The sequence below is a fragment of the Gymnogyps californianus genome, chromosome Z (genome assembly GCF_018139145.2).
Source record: "Gymnogyps californianus isolate 813 chromosome Z, ASM1813914v2, whole genome shotgun sequence".
NCBI lineage: Eukaryota > Metazoa > Chordata > Aves > Accipitriformes > Cathartidae > Gymnogyps > Gymnogyps californianus.
The window spans coordinates 71,240,089-71,258,349 of record NC_059500.1 but is presented as its reverse complement, the minus strand read 5'-3'; the positions used below and the strand labels follow the sequence as shown (position 1 = coordinate 71,258,349).

At 42.6% G+C, this 18,261-nt stretch overlaps 2 protein-coding genes across 2 annotated transcripts in view; one reads left to right on the top strand and one right to left on the bottom strand.

The window, feature by feature from the left end:
* Positions 1 to 326: 326 nt before the first annotated feature.
* Positions 327 to 13,005, top strand: SKP2 (S-phase kinase associated protein 2). The gene is made up of 10 exons (XM_050912972.1): positions 327 to 351; positions 1,420 to 1,682; positions 3,258 to 3,369; positions 3,651 to 3,794; positions 4,943 to 5,077; positions 6,404 to 6,502; positions 8,046 to 8,173; positions 9,813 to 9,864; positions 11,197 to 11,304; positions 12,493 to 13,005. The coding sequence occupies exons 1-10, from the start codon at positions 344 to 346 to the stop codon at positions 12,704 to 12,706; spliced, it is 1,263 nt and encodes a 420-aa protein (XP_050768929.1). The 5' UTR covers positions 327 to 343; the 3' UTR covers positions 12,707 to 13,005.
* A 2,180-nt stretch (positions 13,006 to 15,185) lies between these two features.
* Positions 15,186 to 18,261, bottom strand: part of NADK2 (NAD kinase 2, mitochondrial) — a 36,238-nt gene continuing 33,162 nt past the window's right edge. The window contains exon 13 of the mRNA XM_050913625.1: positions 15,186 to 18,025. Coding sequence (XP_050769582.1) covers positions 17,887 to 18,025 — 139 coding nt within the window. The 3' untranslated portion in view covers positions 15,186 to 17,886. The remainder of the gene's footprint in view (positions 18,026 to 18,261) is intronic.

Below are 18,261 nucleotides of genomic sequence, written 5' to 3'. Positions count from 1 at the left end.
CGGCAGCCGCGCCCGCCTCCTTCCGTGTCAGGGCGACGGGAGCCTCCGCCGCCGCCATTCGCCCCTCGCCAACCGCCCGCCGTCCCCCGCGGCGCTTACGGCGTCATCGCCCCCGCCCGGAGGCGGGCGCAAGGCACTGTGGGTACGGCCCCTCCGCGCTGAGGCGGTGGGTGGGTGGGGGAAGGCGTGTGCGGGCGGCGAACTACAACTCCCGACAGGCTTTGCGGCGGGCGCCTACCGGCTTCCGGCCGGCTCAGGGCGCCCCGCGCGCGGGGCGGGACGGCGCGGCGCTGAAAAGCGCGGCGCGCGCGGCTGCCCCGTGGTGCGCGGAGCTCCCGGCGCCATGCACAGGTACGGGCGGGCGGGGGGGGGTGTGCGCCCCGCACCGAGGGGGGAGCACTTGCCGGCCAAAACGCCGTCCGCTGGCGGGGTGGGAGAGAGCCGCGTGGTGCCCGGTTTGTGCGTGAGCGCTCCCGGGGGAAGTGCACGGGTCCCCCTTCTGCCCAGCGATGGAGGCGTGTGCGTGGGAACCCCGGGAGTTGGGCGCGTGCGCGGGTCCCGGGAGAGCATGCATGGGTCCTTGAGGTCCCCCGGGTGTTCAGGGGAGGGGGAGGTACGTGGGTCCCCGGGGTGCGTGCGTGGATCCCCAAGGTGCCTGGAGGTGAGGCGTGCGTGGATCCCTGGCGTGCGTGCTTAAGGCGGGTGGGGAGCACAGCGTGCACGGGTGCCCGGGTTCCCCGGGCCGCTTCTCTCCCGCCCCGCGGCGGGCGGCAGCCGGACGTGGACCCCCCCCCCCCGCTTCCGTGCATCCCGCGGGGCGGCGGCGCTCCCGCTGCCCGCGCAGGGCCGGCGGGCGGGGCGGTCCCACGCGCTGAGGTGCGCTGCTGGCGCGCGACGGCCGCCCCGCGCCCCCTGCCGCGCGAGGGTGCCCTGCCGCGTGCCGCCGCGGTTCCCACGGGCGTTCCCGCCGTCCCGCCCGGTCCCTGCCAGCAGGCTGGGTGCCGGCCGCGGCCCTTCCTCGGCCGCGCTCGGGTCCCTGGCTGTTCTGGGTTTGCGTGACAAGGTTTCGGTAGCGGGGCGGGGGGGGGGGGGGCGGCTACGGGGTGGGCGAGCTGTAGCAGACCTCCTCCGTCGGCTTCTTTTGCCAGCCCCCGCCGCTCGCCCCCTCGCTCTATCCGGGAACGGGGTGCGCTTGATCCCTGGCGGGTTGTTAGCGTGAATCTGCCAGACAGAGCACACGCCTCTGCTGTGGCCGCTGCTCGTGCTTCCAGCGCCCACAGATCCAACGCTTTTGATTGCCTTGCATGGGGATGTGGGTTATGTGTGACTGTGAAATGCTTCTGTACGAGGAGCCCCGTCTTGTGTTTGGTGTCAGTCTGACAGTACCTTCAGAGCATGTGGGTTTTGCTGTGTCTGCAGAAAACACCTCCAGGAGATCCCATCCTCCAGCAGCAATGTTTCCACCAGCTTCACTTGGGACTGGGACTCCAGCAAGACTTCGGAGTTTCTCTCGGGCATGGGAGTGTCTGTCCTTAAGAAGGACAAGCTGGGCAATGAAAACACACCACAGGACCTGCTGGTGTCGTCGCCCTGTCCTCCTCAGAAGCGGCAGAAGGTGAAGGAGAAGGAAAAGGAATTTGTCATTGTGCGCCGGCCTCGGCTGCTCCGAGAGGCAGAGTCAGGTACCGTCACTCCGGTCCAGGTTTCGTTCGCCCTTCAGCAGAGATGGAGACTGGGCATCACAAGTCATTAGTACTTTATTCTTCGCTTTTTTTGCTCTTTCCCAGCAGAATATCACTTCTAGATCTAGAGGCTTTCAGGCTTGGGCTGATAAGTCCTGTTTTATATAAGCCTTTAAGCAGAGGTGGTGTGTCTGGCTCCAGAACTGTGGCCCATGTAAGCCATGGTTGGCTCCTGCCTAGCCCCACCAGCCCCTGTCTGTGTGCTGGGGGTTTGTGCTGCGTATCTCTGTGTCTGCTCTTGCTGCTTGGGAATTGGGTGGCACCTTGGCCCAGCAGGGCCCTGAGCTGCATCTGTTGCTCTGCCCAAGGGAGATGTTCCAGGAGATGCTTCACCACTTAACTAAGCAGGGCAAGGCTCCTCACGAAATACAGCTGTGGCTGCCAGATGAATACGGACTACTGGCACTGCTGTCCCCCCTATAATTTTGAAACCCAGGAGGGCTTGATTTTTTTTTTTCTTAAGCATCTAAGAAGTAAGATACTTGGTCCTTGAGACGGAAGGGATCCAGATCCACACCTCTCGCAGTGCAGGCTGAGGTATGCCAGAGGGGCAGCATCTCCACTCCTGTTGGAGCTGAGCCGTGAGCAATGCCCGGGATGCTGCCAGAGAGGTACAGGGAAGGTACAGCAAAGGGTGTAAATCTCCTGGGCTGGAAAGGGACTGGCAACAACCTGAAGACCTGGGGTACTTGAAGAAAGGCTTATAGGATGCTGGGTTCCTTTCCCTGGTATCAAAATGTTTTCAGTCTGCAGCGACTACGGAATGCAAAATAAAGAAACAGCTCTTTCCGGACACTAGGCTGTCATATGAAAGGTGGGAATGCACTCAGACAACCCTGCTTTTAAATAAGACAAGAGTTCTCGCTCATAGGCAGCTGTTCCTGAGCTCCACCACCCAGAAATCTCCCATATGAATGGCAACACCGTCTGGAGCCCTCTATCTACTCGTGAGAACTTGAGATCGCACCACATCCTTTCAGATAATTCTTGGGGGGTGGTAGTTAGTGTTTTAGGATAGTTAGCATGTTTTAAGGAGCAGTTTGGAGTACTGCTTTTCTCCGTGTACCATGCAAAAGCATAGCTCACCTTGGGCTCCCTTCTGGGAGCCTGACATGCATAGAAAGGATGGGCATTTCAGCACAGGGGGAAAAAAAAAGAGGACTGTACAAGCCTTAGAATACAAAGGAAGTAACTGAGATGCTCTTGTTTCCAAAATGAGAATGTGAATAAAGATTATTGTCACTTTTTCAGGGAAATTGTTTTTCCATAGCTTTACTATGTATATTAAGTTGATGTTATGGAAAGCTTTGCATTTGCCAGTCATACCTAGGCAAAGATGGTAGTAGTATCTTCCTACAATGAAGAGTTGAAAGGGGAATGAGTAGTGGGCTGATGTCTGTATAGCCTAGAGAGAGACTGTAGAGGTGCTTTTAACAACCAAGCCAAACAAGGCATCTGATCAGCAGGCACAAATGAACTAGCTTTAACTAGAACACGTTTGCTCTTTCCCTAAAGGTGTTTCTTGGGATGCACTTCCAGATGAATTGCTTTTGGCAATCTTTGCGTATTTGCCCCTAAATGACTTGCTAAAAGTTTCCTTGATTTGCAAGAGATGGCATCGTCTTTCGTAAGTATTATATCTCATCATTTAGTACTAAGAAAACCTTTGCTTCCATAGACTGTTAAATGATCTGGTTCTCATCTTGTTTATTCATGTATGATTCAATTTATGCTGTATGTGGGTTATACGTATGTATAATTAAAAGGTGGCTCACATATTTTAACATTAGTAAATTCTATTAAATAGCTTTCCCTCCTCAGTCTTTTGTGACACTGAAAACTTTCTGTGGTTGTGCTCATAGTTCTGACCCTTTCTAACTCACTAACAAGAAAAATTCTGTGCCTTAGGTTTGATGAATCTCTCTGGCAGACTCTCGATCTGACTGGTAGAAATCTGCTGCCAGGAGTGATTGGACAGTTGCTGCCTGCAGGTGTTACTGTATTCCGCTGCCCAAGATCTTGTATTGGGAATCCGTTGTTTAAAACAAGCAAGTAAGGCTTTTTCTGCATGTTCTGGATCCTGAAACCACATCTCAAATATTCACAGTTTCTCTGTGTATTTTTGATTTTAAGGTCTCCACCAGTAGTAGCATTTGTGCTGTCTCTGGAGTGTGGAAGAGCTGGTCAATGGTTAGGCATGTGTAAGAGGATCTGAATTCACCTGTCAGTTATTTAAAACAAAGTTAGTGTGATTTTTGAAAGTATCAAGCACCATCATCCACTTGCAATTTTTATCTTGTAGAATCAAGAATTGCCAGCATCTCCAGCATTTTTATATGGGAAGCTCAAAAAAATTATTTAACTCCAGCAGGATAGACTTTCAGGTGTTACGATGAATTCTGTAAATGCCTTGAAGATAACAGTTCTGCAGTTCTGGCTGGTAGCTTAGCAGTAGGCCCGGTGAGCTTAGTAGTATGTCCAGTGTGCAGCTGAATACAATAGTATAATTATTTTCTGCAAGCTTTGCACGGTTTTTAGTATATGGGATATATTTATGGTATGGGGAATTTGTGGAGCAGGTTTGTCTTGGGTTTGGCTGGGATAGAGTTAATTTTCATCTTAGTAGCTGGTACAGTGCTGTGTTTTGGATTTAGTGTGAGAACAATGTTGATAACACTCTGATGTTTTAGTTGTTGCTAAGTAGTGCTTATCCTAAGTCAAGGATTTTTCAGTTTCCCATGCTCTGCCAGCAAGCAGGTGTGCAAGAAGCTGGGAGGGAGCATGGCCGGGGCAGCTGACCTGAACTAGCCAAAGGGGTATTCCATACCATAGAATGTCATGCCTAGTATATAAACAGGGGGGAGTTGGCCGGGAGGGGCAGATCGCAGCTCTGGCATCAGTCAGTGGGTGGTGAGCAATTGCATTGTGCATCACTTGTCTTTTCTTGGGTTTTCTTTCTTTTTTTTTTGTAATATTCATTTTCATTACAATTATTATTCTTAGTATTTTATTTTACTTCAGTTATTAAACTGTTCTTATCTCAACCCACGAGTTTTACCTCCCCACCCCCCCCGATCCTCCTCCCCATCCCACGGGGAGGGGGAGGGGGAAGCGGCTGCGTGGTGCTTGGTTGCTGGCTGGGGTTAAACCACGACAAGGTTTAATGCAATTTTAGTAACCTGCCTTTTCTCCTTTTTTAGACCTCTCAGAGTCCAACATATGGATTTGTCGAACTGCACAGTGTCTGTTGCAGATCTCCAGAGTATTCTTTGTCTGTGTGAAAAGCTGCAGAACCTCAGCTTGGAAGGACTGGTGCTTTCTGATGACATCATCAAGTGAGTGACATGTTTGGGAATATTCAGTAAATAACTCCTGTTTGGTGCTATCATTTTGTGCAGGCTAGTGAAGGAATGCAGTTGAGAGTTGTTCATTGTGGAAGTCTTTTGAAATGGCCAGTTTTAGGCACCTAACAGAGCTAGCTGGCAGGCTATATGAGCTGCCTCTTTCCTCTCTATCCTCCAGGAGATGAGGTGAGGAGGAAATACCTCTCTGGAAGACTGTTTCTTGGTGGCTTTTTTTTCATTCCCCAAAGTAGGGGGAGCCTGGAGAAACTGCTCATCTCTGTGTACAGCAGAGCTACTTTTATTTTCCCGTTTCTGTGCTCCCAAGAGAACTTTGTGTTTGGCATACAGGTTCTTTTCTATTTTAATGGGTCTCAGCAGCTCTCCCACCAGATGCTTTTTGTGTTTCTGCACTATTTCTCACTTCCTTGTTGAACTTCACTCTGAGTGTCTGGAAAATTGCAGATTCTGTCAAGCAGATGAACTGTTGTCTTGTTAAACTGGAAAGACACTAATGGGTGTGCAGTCAACCTCCTGTTCAATCACATCAGGTGATTGTGGAGATGCCAGGGTCTGTAGGTCAGATGGCAGAGACTCTGGGTGTCCTGCTTTCTACTTTTGAGCTTTCTGATGCCTTCCTCACACCAGAGGGGGAGGGGGGAAAAAAAAACACCACAAAAAACAGAGCACAAATAAACCAATATAGTTTGGCTTTTGATACCAGATAAAAAGTATCTGAAAACTGGGTACTAACTAGGCACCAGGGATGGAACTTTATTACCTTGTGTACAAATGTAAATACTGGGTGTAAGGGTTTTTCCAGGTTTTGCCAACTGCATGCCTGTTCTAGTCTTGCAAACAAATGCATTCAGGGGGATGCTATTTGGACATGTGTTTTGTTCTGGAATAACCTCCATCTTGCAGAGAGGTGACTTCAGAAATGGGATGATTGCTTTGTCTTTTATAGAGGAATAGTCATGTCTAATAAGCCATGGTGTGTGTTTAATGGCATACAACAGGAGAAGGTGAAAAGAAATTGTTTACTTTTAAACTTAGCAGTTTATAAATATGCAGACTTGCCAGGAATGTCAGGTAAATAGGCAAGTATCCCTTTTGAAGTTGTGCTGTGATGCAGCAAGTACAGAGTTGAGATCCTTAGTGACCCTGAGGTTGGTCAGTTTACTAAAGAAGCAGTGCTGCATGTTTAACCAATAATTCTGTGCCTGGGATCTTAGCTCTTAAAAACAATCACATCCTAGCAATGCAAGCAATGTTCCAACATTTAAATTTTATCAGACTTTTCTTTTTTCTTCTTTACAGGAGCATTGCTAAGAATCCCAGTTTGATGCGACTAAATCTCTGTGGGTGCTCAGGGTTTTCTGCAGAAGCCTTGGAGCTCATGTTGAGCAGCTGTTCTATGTAAGACAAAAATAGTTTTTGCTATTCCTGCTTACTGCTATTCCTGAGAAAGGATGCTTTTTATTTTTTTCCATAGGCATTGGAATTGTACTTGTCTCTAATAGCTTTTTTTTTTTATGAGCCTGTTTCTGTTCCTAAATGCCTAACAGTTGATTGTTAGCTGAAGAGTCAGGTAGTTTCCATCAAGCTATTTTCTTCTTTAATATCAAAGATGTACTTCAGTAGTTTTTTCATGAGTTGCCTTAATCATCCTTAAAGGAAGTCTTGTGGGTGGGTAAACCCCATTTATGTTCCTTTGATTATCATGTAAATTTGATTTTCTTAATGAAAGCAGTATGTGATCTTCACAAAGTGAAAGTGTGTGTTTTGAAACTGAAAAGTGGAGTCCCAGAGCTCCCTTTGCAGTCAGAGTACAGCATGAATGGCAGAAAACATTGCGCCTTTCCATCCATGATAGAATAATCCTTCAGTAACCTTCTACTTTATGAAGCACTGTGTTCAGATTGACAGTTCCAGTGAGTAAACCATCTCCTGGCAGGAAGTCACTGAACTGAGCCCCAGTCAATCTGGGATTTATATCCTGATCTTTCTGCTGACTTCCTGTGAGAGGCTGGACAATCTACTTAATCTTTGCTTCTGCAAAAGCATGTTTTTAATCAAACTGCAAGTTAGTGGACAGACAAAGCCTTAATCTTTCTCTGCCTCTCATGGGTAGACAATGCTTTCTATTGCTTGGTCTGATTACTTGGAGCTCTTTAGAGAATGGCAGTCTGTACAGTGCATAGTGAATAGCAGATGGCAAACCTGATCCTAGGAATGCTAATGGCAATTTAAGTGTTGTTTCATTTACATAGAGATTGCCAGCTAAATGCTCTAGTTGTGCTGTTCACTGTGTCTTTGTCCTCTGGTTACATCTACAACACCTGCACACAAAACAAATACTTTGTCCCAGCTCTGAATGGTGATAGGCTCTAGGTAATCAAGCATGTAAAGAGAGTTAAGGTTAGAGCGTGGCCAATGCTTATATAAAACTATGAAGTATTTTATGCTAATTAGGATTAATTGGTCATCTGACCAATGCTAATAATGGATAGCCTTTTTTCCTCTCAATGTGAACATCTGTTCAGTAGTAACAGATTCAGGTCACAAACCCAGAAGCAAGATGAGAAGACAGTGTCTCCCCGTGGCAGTCCCCAGAAAGAACCATTTCACTTCCTAAGATATTATTGAATTGTTCCAGTTGGAAGTGGCCTTGGGAAATCACTTTAACCCCTTGCCCAGAGCAGGGTCTAAATTCAGCACTGGCCAGGTTGATGAGGACTTTCTCTGGCTGGATCTTGAAAACCTTCAAAGACAGATTCCATAGCCTTGCTCCAGTGCTTAATTATTGTCATGGTGAAATTTGTAGTTGTGAATACAGGAAGTTGGTAGTAGGTGTGTTACAAGCTTTTGCCTTAAAAGTATCAGCTGTAATAGATAATATCAGAACTCAAACTGTGTTTCAGTCATTCTTCCAAACAACTCTTTGTTTGTTTGTGTGTAGGTTGGAGGAGCTGAACTTGTCCTGGTGTGACTTCACAGCCACCCATGTCAAAGCAGCAGTCAATCATGTTACTTCAAAAGTAACCCAATTAAATTTAAGTGGATACAGACAGAATCTACAAATACCAGGTAAACAGCAGCATGGCAAACCTTTATCCCACTATGGGATAAAGCAGCAGGCTTTATATTTTCTTCTGGTTGGCATCTGCTCTGTGTATAGAAAAATCATGCACTAACACTGATTTTGTGCTCTGTATAGGTTGATGTTCTTGCTGTCAGAGAATCTTACTCGTGTCTCTGGCTCAGCCATGAGGGGTGAGAGGATTTGTCTTCTGAATTTAAAAAGTCAGGTGAAAGCTCATTTCATCTTCAGTTGAAAGGTGTAGCCCTTACTTCAGAAGTAAGTCCTGGAAGCAGGATACACTGGATCCCATGTTCTACTGTGAATTAGCCTTCCAGATACTGTTCTTGGAGCCTTCTTAGGGCTTCTGCTATTCTGGCTGCTGAAGGCATCTTCCAAAAGAGAACAGTCATAGTAACTACTTGAGTTTTAGCCTGGTATGATGTCCTACAGATACCAGTTAATTTGGAACGCAAATAATCTCAGTAATCAACATTAACTATTTACTTGCTAATAGTTCTAGGAGGAAAAGTTGGGTAAAGTTGCAGGGTAATAGAAAATGCAGAGAAGTCTAGATCCGGGGAGAGGGCACAACAAAATGGACAAGAGCATACATAAAGGGTGAAATGGCTTCGGTGGTAAAGAGAAATTAATTTTCTCAATGAGCAAACGTGACAACAGGGCATTGGCTGACAAGCAGGTAGGTGACACACAGGCTGTGACCTCTCTTTTTTCTGTTTAAATGTCACACAGACCATGGCATGCATTCCCTTGTGGGGCAATACACCAGTCTTCTTTTTATCTCACCCCAAAACCCATAAACAAACATGCTACATAATCTCCTCCAAATCAGGAATTTGAACCTTCTGTTAATCAGACCATTAGAGACAATGTGCAGAGCTCTTCTGTTTGCAAAACACTTTCTATGAGTAATTTTACTCTGTTTCAATGCAATTTATAAGGCATAAGATTTGAATAGTTTGCTAATCATCATAATTTATGTTTTGTTTTCTTTAGTTTTTGCATGTAATTCTGAAATACCAAAATCCTCTTGCATGTTGATTAGCACCTTGCTAATAATAGTGGCCTTTTAGGTGATATCTGAGCCACAGGTGAGTCTATGCTATTTGCAGACAATGAAAAGATGGTCTCAAGAATTTACAGTTTAAATCAGGAAAACCCTAACTTTCTGTGGGCAAAAAGGAAGAACTTTCTGTGGGTAAAAATGGAGATGCCTAAAGAACTTGATGCTCTGAAGGGGTATTTGATGTGTGGATAATTGTTGGTATTTTTCCACTACATAAGAATTTCGGGCATCTCACCATTACTGTGTCTGGGTAGATTTCTACAGCAATATCATTTGAATTATTCATTTGCTAAGTTGCTGGCGCAGTTGACTTAGGGACACTTCTTTGGACTAAATGGATCCATTTTGCTGAGGATTAAAAAGTCCTTGTGAGGTATCTTGATAGGCAGACTATATGCTGTAAGTCTTAAGTGTGTATCTTTTTAACAAAAAATTGTGTTTCAGTTCTGGGGTTCCAGTAGAGAAGATATAGATGAACATATATGGAAGTGAGTAGGCTGTATAAAGCACGTTTGTCTTCTTACTGAAAGATGAACTGACTCTGTGTGACCTCTTTTCAGACATTAAAACACTGGTGGAACGATGTCCTTTTCTCATCCATTTAGATCTAAGGTAGGAAGACCTGTGCAGCTAGTCCTTAAATCCTTATGGTTCAGACGATTGCCAGTTCTATTGCGGTGCAGTAATTATATAGCAATAATGCATGATTGTGTAGGATTGCACAACCAGAAAATACTTTCTATGCTAAGCCTACAAAAGATTTGCTATATGGCATGACCTAATCTGGAGCAGGTAACAAACCTGAAGATTCTTTGTTACCTCAGCATAAATGTTACATACATACAGGATTTGTTAACTAACAAGTGATCGTAGTCGATAGGTAGAGTGGAAGGAAGCATTTAAATGTATACAGTTTATGAGCCTAGCATCCTAGAGAGGGTTTAGTTCAGCTCTGATATAAATTTGTTACTTGGCCATAGAACTGTAAAAAAAAAAAGTGTATTTTGGTTTTGACCTAGCCAATTAAAATATTTTGAAATCTCAATGTGTAAATGTCCTGGTTTCGGCTGGGATAGAGTTAATTTTCTTCTTAGTCGCTGGTATAGTGCTGTGTTTTGGATTTAGTGTGACAATAATGCTGATAACACGCTGATGTTTTAGTTGTTGCTAAGTAGCGCTTATCCTAAGTCAAGGATTTTTCGGTTTCCTGTGCTCTGCCAGCAAGCAGGTGTGCAAGAAGCTGGGAGGGAGCATGGCCAGGACAGCTGACCTGAACTAGCCAAAGGGGTATTCCATACCATAGAATGTCATGCCCAGTATATAAACAGGGGGGAGTTGGCTGGGAGGGGCGGATCGCAGCTCTGGCATCAGTCAGTGGGTGGTGAGCAATTGCATTGTGCATCACTTTTTTTTTTCCCTGATTTTCCCTCTTCTTTCTTTTTTTTGTTACATTGTTTTTCATTACAATTATTATTTCATTATTACTATTATTGTTAGTATTATATTTTACTTTAGTTATTAAACTGTTCTTATCTCAACCCATGAGTTTTACCTTTTTTCCCAATTCTCCTCCCCATCCCACTGGGAGCGGGGAGGGAATGAGGGAGCAGCTGCATGGTGCTTAGCTGCTGGCTGGGGTTAAACCACGACAGTAAAGTAATTGCCTTTTCATGGTATGAGTTCTGCTGCAGAATATCTGCCTGCAGAGAAGCTTCTGCTTCACCTGCCCTTCAGTGAAAATCAAAATCCGCCCCCAACACACCCACACACACCCCCACCCACCCCACCCCCCGAAATGGGTTACTTCCATATTGAGCAAAAAAAATACTTCAGTGGTAGAAAAAGAAGTTGATATTCATTAAAGTTCTCAGGCTGAACTTTGGAAATACCAAATTTACTGCTGCTTTATACTTAAACCTCTGTTTCATGTGCTCTCATGTACAGTGACAGCGTGATGTTAAAACCTGAATGCTTCCAGTATTTTCATCAACTCAGCTTTCTGCAACATCTCTGTCTTAGCCGATGTTATCAGATATCACCTGCTGCCTTAGTGTAAGTAATCTCTAAATGGCATTGGTTTGCTATTCATACAGAGGGTAAGTTAATTTAAACTTGCTTTATTTTAGGTTTAGAATTGCAAGTACTGTTTTAAAAAACTTACTGGTGTGAGGAATTAGGAATAAGGAACTGACATAAAATAACCTGACTGCTAGAGCATGTACCTTTGAGAATCCAAACTGGAACCAAAGGTATCGGAGAATCTTTCCATCATGTCAGTCTGTACTCGTGGAACTTGCTGCTCAGTGTGTGCATCGTGTCTTCCCTTAATGGCATTATAACACTGGTACTCATTACTGTGAGGTACAGCTGGAGGTTCCAGTCCTGGCAATGACCGGTATCGGTGTCAATATTAGGCTTTCAATTATGCAGCAAGGAAGGTATAGTCCTTTGGAAAAGTTAACAGAGTTGACAGTACTTGCTGACTAGCTAATCTGTTTATATTCCTTTGGTTTTGTGTGGACCTGTATCAGTTATTGGTTGCCACTGAAATACAGCTTAGAGTTACTTGCTTGTGGGGTTTTTCTGCCTTTTATTAGCATAGCAGCTATCCATCTTAATCCTCTCAGGAAGGATGTCAATCCTAAGGAAATGATCAACAACAAGAAAAAGGTTGCGAGAGGAACAGGACTATCAAAATGGGAACCTGAAGAACCTTTTCTGTAGCAGTGTGTGCTGTCATGATGATAGCTTGTGTGTCTCTGCCTTTCAATTTTGTCCAATACTTGCTTATAGATAACACAGTTCACATGATGACTGGGCAAATGCAAAGCAATCAAGAAGCCAGGGTTGGCTACTCACCAAAACGTCATAACAAATTGGAGACTGATAGTACCTAGGGGCTTGTGTCCTTTGAGCCACATCCTGAAACTTCATCTGGGGCAATTCCTTCCACTTGTTCTAAGTATTTAAGTCCAGGGAAATGAAAGGGGAGGAATCAGTTTGTTTTCACTCTGTGTGAGAGAACACAGCAAGAAGCAATTTATTCAGCCCGTTTCTTGAATTATCAGTACAGAGAACTAGTTTCAATCAAGTATGTGCTTTTAAGAAGTAGGAAGGGGAATTTAGGTTAAGTAGTTACCTTCTAAAAAGCTAGTAGAAATGCAGTTATCTAGTTTGGATACAGACTGCAAAAAAAAAAGTTTTCAAGTTCATTATTAATTTCATATTTTTCTCTTCTAGAGAACTTGGTGGAATTCCAACATTAAAGACTCTTCAGGTATTTGGAATAGTGACTGATAGCTCCCTACAGCTCCTCAAGGAAACACTTCCTGACGTGAAGATCAATTGTTCACACTTTACAAGTATCGCAAGGCCAACTGTTGGCAGTAAAAAGAACCATGAGATTTGGGGCATCAAATGCAGATTGACGCTGAGAAATCCTAGTGGCTTATGACCATGTACAATGCCCTGGATGCGATGGACACACTGTGTGCAGTGAAACTCCTTAAGAAACAGTGCTGGAGCACCTTTAATCATAGTACTGTTATTGTAAAAAGCATTCTAACTTCGTCTTATGCCTTAATGTAGTTTCATAAATATTTTTACAGGTTTTTTTTACTTAAAGCCTTTAGAAATCTGATGATCTGTGAGCAATCGTAGAATTTTTAAGGCCTCCTTTTTTTACAGAGGAACTTTTTTCAAAAAATAGTATGAAACAATCCTTGTAATTAAACGTCAGCCTCTAGCAACTGTTGCAGGTTCTGATGCAGCTTTTGTTGCTTTAAGGTGTTCTGAAGGTGCTTTTGGTTAACTCTTCCAGCCCTACAACTCCTGAAACTGCTAGATACCTATGAAAGGTGCTTGATATCTTAAGGCTTATTAAGGAATTGTCTTCATCTGAGTTTGCAGAACTCAAAATGAATAATGGTATTAAACCTATTCAAATCCTTAATTGAACAAGATGTACAGTAAGATGAGAAGCTACCCACTGTTTGTGAGAGGGACAGAGGACTGAGTCTGAATTCACCAAACCTGAAAACAGTAAATAGGGGAAGGGATGTCTGCACAAAAGCAGCTAGGACACAGCTCAATCCTGTACAAGTTAAGAAGCAGTATAAAGGAGCTACAGTGAAGTTTTTCTTTAGCAGGCCACAAACATAACAGATGTTTTTAGTATTCTTCATTGTTAGCAAAATATAGTCTGAAAAGCCCATTCAGAATAAGCATCTGTACAAATAGATGCTGGTTATCAATTGTTTCATGTTGTGGTGCTAGGTTTTCTGATTAAATATTACAGAACCTTAATGTAGCTTCTCTGAGCTTGATCTCAGATAAAACTCCTTAAAAATGTTCTCTTACTTCCTTTAAAGAATAAGATCTTTCAACTGCAACTGATAAATTGGCAGAAGTCTTGCAGGAGGGAGGGTGCAAATGGTTCTAGATCTCGGACCAAAACCTGGGCGTACAGCATAAGTGCTGAAAGGAAGAGATGCTTTGGTGCTATTGAGACATCAATTTCTCTTTTATAATAGCTTATGTTTGTAGCATCATTTCACTTCTTGTATCTATAACACTAACCACTACTGTCTAGTGTTTGGGTTTTTTTAAAGTCATATGAAAAGCTGAGTAACTTTCCAAAAAAAAACCAAACCCAAAATACAAAACCAAACTAAGGATAGGGACAGGTAATGACTTTAAATAAAACTTTGATCTGGGTCTATCATCAGGGTCCTCATGCATAAGCCTGGAATGTTCCAGCAGGTATAAGTGTTAGTTGAGAAGTCCTAGGGCAAAACTTGCACCCTGTGTAGGGCATGAATACACTGCCGTTGTTCCCATCAATGCAGTAAGCAAGCAGGTGGTGAATTTATTCATGGATGTTTAAGGTTAGCCTACAGCATTAACATAGGGCTGTTGCATAGGTATAGTGTTTCCCATCTCAATCTGGAGAAAAGAGCTCAGGAATAAATACCTGGTAGTACAGAACAGATTAATTACTGTGGAAAGATTTTATGGGTACTAGAATTTGGTATTTAACTTGACTTTCTATAGTATAGCAAATACAGCATTATCATGTTAATCTGTTCTAAGTTGTTTTGTTTTTTATTAAATTTAACAGAGTGTAAGTAACATTTGAGTCACTAATGGGCTTGTGCCCTTTACAAAGGAGTTAATGGGCAACATACCTTGTGAAAGCTGGAGTGAAGTGATGGGAGGCTGGAGGATACTGGGCCTTAGGTTTATGCCTTAAATTACTTCAAGGAAAAGTAAATCTTTGCAGCACAGCACTATTGTAAATTCTTCTTCTCCCTATGCACGATATAACTCCATACAACTCCTCTTGCATTTAATAAAGATCTAAGGAATTGCTATATTGTAGAAAATTACTGATGCATGGGAGAACACTCTCCCTGACTTGCCACCAACTTTGTGTCATGGGTTAAAAAAAAAAAAGGAGACATTTGTCCAAGCAATGTCTAAACAATGGTGGTTTAGAGGACAGGGTGTTATCATCAATACTTTTAGCATTTAATAGACTGTGCTTTAAAACCTTGTACAGAATTGGGATAGTAGTATGGCTTTAGCTAGAAGGAATGAACTTGTGTTTTTAAGTACCAGGTTCAGTGTTGGAAGAGGACAAACATTTCTATTGCAGGTCTGTTGGTTATGATGGTAGCTGTAGCAGACACATAATGAAGTCCCCTGGGTAAGGTGCACCACTGACCTTTTCCTAACTGAAAATGGTTATTTGGTAGCTCCAAGCAATCCATACCAAAAACTGCTACATAGGTAAGTCTCTCTTTAGGTAAACCTAAAGAATGAAGGCTTAGAAACCATTATTTAAAACAAACTGCACAGTAAGTGAGAAGAAGCTGAGCACATGAAACACTTTTGAAAGCTGAAATAAGGCACAGGACAGCTTCATGTATCTATTAAGTTTTTAATTTTTATTACATAATGTATAAACACTTTTTCAAAAAGAGCAAAGAATGACAGGTCTAGTTTAGCAGAACAGAGCTTGGACTGACACTAAATGAAAAGACCATGGATTTGATTCAGCAGGTAGATGAGGTGCAGAGTTCACTGCCAGTCCAGGCAGATTAAATCAGTGTTAAACCAATACTCACTCAGTCCTGTCACGGAATACTGTCTACCAGGTAAGTTGTCTGTACTGCAATCCTTTGTAATAAAGAATCCTTAAAAGGATTCCACAATTCTTTAATAAAAAAAGGTAGCTGCTTACTGTTTATCTATTATAGATCTCTGAATTACCCTAGTTATTTAAATCAAGCATTCACCAGTAAATGCTTCAACAGAAGTGCAATTAAATATAGACAAAACCAGTAGAGGCCACTCATGAGTGGGTCAGGTTTCCATTTTGCTAAGTTAGGAATTTGACTGTGAAATCTCTTACTAAGTCCTAAACCAGATCATACTTCGGGTCTGTAGGGCCTGAAAACACTGCCTTTTAGTCTCAGCATTCATAATAAGGAATGATGGGCATCTTTAAGAGGTGTCCACCCTGATGAGACTAATCAGTCTCCATTAAAACATTACAGCACACAGATGTCTCTAAATAAGTAGGGGACAGGGTTTCTGCCGTAAATTTGTCTAGCAGGTATTCAAGGACCCTTTCAATACCTAAACATCTGATCTAACAGTGGTAAAGTCCTAGGAAGTCATAAATTACTGTTAATGGCATTGCTGGGTTGGGGTTTTTTTTTTTTCAATCTTAACAGCATATTGGCTAGTGTACTAGACAGAGGCACATAAACCATCCTTAACTGGTTACAGATAGATTAGGAATAACGAAAACACCCTAGTCTCTGTGCAGCCAACTTTCTAAAGAAAGATTAATCTTTTGCATCTTTATGTTTAGACCAGTTTTGCAGACTATTTTAGACATTAAGAGCTTTATTCTGATAGTTCCTGAACTTACCAAGTTTTGAAAGAGTATTTGGCTACTTTGATTTTTCCTCTTCTGGTCTGCAGTCGTGATAACTCAAGCAGATAGTGTAAATAACTCAATCTGCAGCACACTTAAAAGGTGAAATGTACACAAACATTGACAGCTTATTCAAAAAGCTCCATTAGTATCACATTTTCCTAGAATTGAATGGTCTGGTCAAATCCATTTCCTCTAAATTCTGGTTTAGAGTGAATACAAACACGTAAGTAGTACAAGGAAAAAATCCTTTATCCACTTCCTCCACCTATAAAGACCAGTTTACATTTTGTGATTGGCAATAAATACACTGATTGGCCACACTGGAGAACATTTCCATTAGACCTGAGAACATCTGTTAAAGAAGTCTCTTCATTCAAAAGTAGTTTGAAGAAAATTCACTTTTGGAAATAGATCTGTAGTAGACAGGACAAAACACGTTTGTTTCAAGTCATGTAGCAGAAGAGTTCCTGCTGTAGGAATCTTCATTTTGTCAAATTCTGCCCTCTCATCTATGCGATTATCAGCACAGACTTTGAAAGGCAGTCATAGTTCACAGTTTCTCTAAAACATATCTAAAAAGTCACGTCCTCTTCTATAATCAGAGCTTTTTTTCTATTTTCAACTTGCTTACCTAACACATGATCAGAGGCATGTAAAATTAAAATTAATTTGTTGCCAATTAAGTATCAGTAGAATTCAGTATAGGATTGGAAATATAAACTCTCTGGGGAAGCCAAAAACACATACTTGGAAAACTGGGAGACATATAGGTATTAACTTGTGCTCCAACTACTAACACCCAGCACATCCCATTCTTCAATTACAAAGAAACTCAGAACCTAAAACTCCAAACCATTCAATTTAATAAGGCCAAATATCTTTCTTAATGATAGCCACCTACATACACTACTGTGACTGAACACCTGCTAGCCAGCTAATCCATTCAGTGAAGGAGTATATAGTTTGTATATTCCTATTAAAGGGCTCAAGAAGACCCTTGGGTTTCAAGTCCCCCTCTAGCCAAAGAGAAAAGTTAAGAGCTACCTCATTCAAGATGTGATTAAACCAGTCTTCTACTTTTGATGTAAATCTACAAAGTAGAAAAAATACTGGAAGAGCAAAAAAAAATTCTCACAAGTTGTATGAAACTACAAAGTTGTAAAATTTTTGAAAAGCATACAAAAAGTTTGTATTTCCATTTCTATTATGTCAACATCAGGATTTACCAAAATCTATATATCCTTGCATCAAATTGCTAGATTGACAGTCAACTTTTCTACAAAAGTATATGTATGAAGGTGTTTAGTTTCATCAGTCCCAGACTGTTACTAAAAAACCTGTACATCTGAATCTTTAATGCTACTGACTTAATACTTGAACCCATCTACCTGTGTTTAAAAAGGTGTTCTTTCATGTTTGCCTTACAGGTTAAAATGTCAATTTTCACTGAAGTTAGAGGTAAGACTTCAGAGATATTTCTTTTACACCAGATGCAAAAAGAGCTTAAATATCAGGCTAAGGTTTCCCCAACCCAAAGGAATGAAAAGCATCTCAAGCTTCCTCCAAATGCTCTGGCATCCAAAAAGGCCAACTTCCAACATAATGCAGCATTGTGATGTGCTGTCTATCCCCAGGAGTCCCCTCTCTGGATCCAGAATTGTTTCAGCAGAAGACACTAGGGTCCTTCATTCTTCTAGCAGAACAGTGCACAGTGCATCCTCTGTATCGATCATTATTGAAGCTATTGCCCCATCATTGAACTCAAAAGATGTTCCTCCATCTACAACCATACATGCATCCCAACAACGGGAACGGACACAGACTCTGCAAAAACCAAAAAAATAAGTTTTCATAAAATAGCTTAAAAAAATTAAGTATTTCACACAAGCACTTATCTGAACAATAAGACTGCTTCTTGGACATTCCTTTGAGTGGGTCAGTAAATGCTTAATCACACAGGGGCATACTTAGAGAAGAATTTAGCATCTAGAAGCACTAGAATCCCCCAACCTATCAGTACTTTGTATAGACTTAGCAAAGAGTCCCGAGAGGACTGAAGG